This window comes from Corvus brachyrhynchos, unplaced genomic scaffold (assembly GCF_000691975.1).
Source record: "Corvus brachyrhynchos isolate BGI_N302 unplaced genomic scaffold, ASM69197v1 scaffold787, whole genome shotgun sequence".
NCBI classification, from domain to species: Eukaryota; Metazoa; Chordata; class Aves; order Passeriformes; family Corvidae; genus Corvus; species Corvus brachyrhynchos.
Genome location: NW_008239142.1, coordinates 240,585 through 243,930, shown reverse-complemented (window position 1 = coordinate 243,930; position 3,346 = coordinate 240,585). Strand labels below are relative to the sequence as shown.

Below are 3,346 nucleotides of genomic sequence, written 5' to 3'. Positions count from 1 at the left end.
GTCTGGGCTGGAGCTGGGAGCAGCCCCGCAGCTGCTTGGCTGGAGGATGAGAACCTCCCGGGATCTGCTGGGATCAACCGGGATCCACTGGTGTTCCTGGGGGTGCGGGGTGAATCCTTGGAGTGGAATTCCCGGTGCTCCGCCCTTCCAGACCGTGCTTGGACTATTCCGGGGTGTCCCTCCTTCCCGTGCGGATCAGATCCCTTGTGGTGGATCCCAGATCCAGGAGCAGAAGCCAGAGCGTCATTGGGCTGCAGTCGGGAAAGGCCGGAATTCTCAGGAATCTCCCTCCTCCGAGGGTTTGGGATGCTCCGGGTCCCCTGAGGCTGCCGCAGGTGCCTCTTCCTGGGAATACCAGAGGCTTCCCAAGGAGCGGAGCAGGCACTGAGCTGGTTGTCCCTGATTTCCCATCCTCGCTCCTTCGGATCCCAGGGATCCACCTCGGCTCCTCCGGGACTGGCGGCAGCTCCGCTTGGCGGAATTCCCAGCGCTGCTGGAGCGGGATCGGGAAACTGGAGGGTGCTGGGGAGACCTCGTGGCACTGGGAACACTTGGATCCCTCGTGGCGGATCAGGGATCCTTCGAGGCAGATCAGGGATCATTCCTGGTGGTGGATCAGGAATTACAAGCCCTCCATGAGCTCCAGAGGGCCCGAGGCCGGGAATTGGGGCTGGAAGACCAACGTGGGGATTGACCCCACAGCAAACAGCTCCAAGGAGGCTGGGAAGGGGCTGGAACCCCCCGGGACTTCCCTGGATAAACTGCGGCCGGAATGAACTCCTGGTGCTGCCAAGCCTCGGTTCTGGATTCCATCGGGTAAATCCCGGGATATTTTCCATTCTGGCTGCATCTCTCCCTGGATATTCCCACTTCTCCTTGGAATATTCCTTTCTTTGCCCCAACTCGCTCGTTCCAGCTTTTCAAATCCTCCTGCTGAGGGGGTTTTTTTTGTTGTTGTTGTTGTTGGAAATTTTTTTTTGTCCCTGTGGGCGCCGCATCCAATATCCATGGAAAACGGGGTGCTGCTTTGTTTGTCTGGGAACGCCAAACCCGTCCTGCCGGGCCCTTCGGAGCAGGAAAACCGCCCGGAGCCAGCAGAACGTGCCGAGGAGCGCGTGGTGCCATGGATGGGAGCAGCGTCCCCGTGGAGAATCGGGAATCGCCATCGGGACGGAGCGAGGCGGCGTCTGGCAGACCGGGATTCCTGGAAAACGTTCCAAGGTCAGCCAGGCCGGTCCAGCCGACCCCACTCATCCCACCCTGGAAGCCTCTGGAATCTTGGCTCTACCCCAGCTCCAGGTTCCCGTTTCTGGGCACTCAGGGAAGGGATAATCCCGGTCGGAGGCAGCCCCATGGATTTAACTCCAGTTTTCCATGAGTTTTGCCACCATTTGGGAATTTGGTTCCAACGAGGAGGAGTTTTTTAGATGAGGCTGAAGGGAGAGGCCGAGGCTGTTCCCTGGGATGTGCCGGATCCCCGGGAGCGCGGTGCCGGAGGGCGGCAGAGCCGGATGATCCGGTTTGGGATGTGCCGAGACCGGAGCAGGGCCAGCACTGAACCTCCCGCCTGTCCGGCCTCCAGACCCACTGGATACCCCGGGATCGGGATAATTCCTGCTCTTTGCTGCGGATTTCTGGATGGAATCAGGAGCTCTCCCTTGGCTTTCCCAGTGCTCTGGAAATTCCCAGTTGGATCCTTCCCTTCCCCCTCCAGCCAAAGGGCCCCATTCAATACCGAATCCGAAGCCTAATTTAAATTTTATTGGATCTGGCTGAGCCTGGAAAACCTCTGGAGCAGATTAAATAGTGGTGGGCCCCCTTCCTGCTAACGGCGCCTCGGATTTGTTTGGAATACCGGAGGGGAGGGCGCTGGGAACCCTTGGGAGACCCTGGAGCCGTGTCCCTGCGAGCGGGGCCACATCCCTGGGCTCCTCCTGAAATCCCACTGCTGGTTCCTGTCGGGATGTGAGCGCTGTTCCCACTGGGATGTGTGCAGTGTTCCCATTGGGATGTGAGCGCTGTTCCTGTTGGGATGTGTGCAGTGTTCCCACTGGGATGTGAGCGCTGTTCCTGTCGGGATGTGAGCGCTGTTCCCATTGGGATGTGAGCAGTGTTCCCATTGTGATGTGAGCGCTGTTCCTGTTGGGATGTGAGCGCTGTTCCCATTGGGATGTGTGCAGTGTTTCCACTGGAACGTGAGCGCTGTTCCCATTGTGATGTGAGCGCTGTTCCCATTGGAATGTGAGCGCTGTTCCCACTGGGATGTGTGCAGTGTTCCCACTGGAATGTGAGCGCTGTTCCCATTGTGATGTGAGCGCTGTTCCCATTGGAATGTGAGCGCTGTTCCCATTGGGATGTGTGCAGTGTTCCCATTGGGATGTGAGCGCTGTTCCCATTGGGATGTGTGCAGTGTTCCCATTGGGATGTGAGCGCTGTTCCCATTGGGATGTGTGCAGTGTTCCCATTGGGATGTGAGCGCTGTTCCCATTGGGATGTGTGCAGTGTTCCCATTGGGATGTGAGCGCTGTTCCCATTGGGATGTGTGCAGTGTTCCCATTGGGATGTGAGCGCTGTTCCCATTGGGATGTGTGCAGTGTTCCCATTGGGATGTGAGCGCTGTTCCCATTGGGATGTGTGCAGTGTTCCCATTGGGATGTGAGCGCTGTTCCCATTGGGATGTGTGCAGTGTTCCCATTGGGATGTGAGCGCTGTTCCCATTGGGATGTGTGCAGTGTTCCCATTGGGATGTGAGCGCTGTTCCCATTGGGATGTGTGCAGTGTTCCCATTGGGATGTGAGCGCTGTTCCCACTGGAATGTGAGCGCTGTTCCCGTGGTTTTCTTGGACAAGGCCTTGTTTTCCCGCCTTGTTTTCCCACCTGGTTTTCCCTCTCCATCCTGGTGTTTCCGTCACTTCCCAAATGATCGGCTCCTCATCCAGCTCTGCGTGGAGCTGGAACGTCCCAGGGATCCCGGGATGCTGGGGGGGTTTGGGGGTGCTGCGGGGATGCTCGGGAATGCTGGGGGCTGTGGGAATGCTGGGGGGATCGGGATCGTGGCACCGCCTTGGTGATGGAGCGGGAAGTGTCCGTGTGAGTGAGGGACCGGGGATCTCTGGAATTCCTGCGGGATCCTTCCATCCCATGGCGAGGACGAACAGTAGGTTGGTGGCCCAGGAGATCCTGGATGTCCCTGCTGGCTTCCGGCTCCGTGCTCAGTCCAGCTGTCCATGGGGAGCTCGTTATTCCCAGCAGGGATTATCCTGTGGGATGCTGGTCCTGTGGACCTGTCCCACCTCCTCCTCCTGCTCTCTCATTCCCGTTCCTGGCTGCGCTGCCGGGCGCCTGG

The 3,346-nt window shown here is 58.8% G+C and overlaps 1 protein-coding gene across 1 annotated transcript in view; it reads left to right on the top strand.

Annotated features, from left to right (window-relative positions):
• The first annotated feature begins 1,031 nt into the window (after window positions 1–1,031).
• The window catches only part of GATAD2B (GATA zinc finger domain containing 2B), a 17,469-nt gene continuing 15,154 nt past the window's right edge, over window positions 1,032–3,346 (top strand). Inside the window, 1 exon segment of the mRNA XM_017740046.1 lies at window positions 1,032–1,221. Coding sequence (XP_017595535.1) covers window positions 1,124–1,221 — 98 coding nt within the window. The 5' untranslated portion in view covers window positions 1,032–1,123.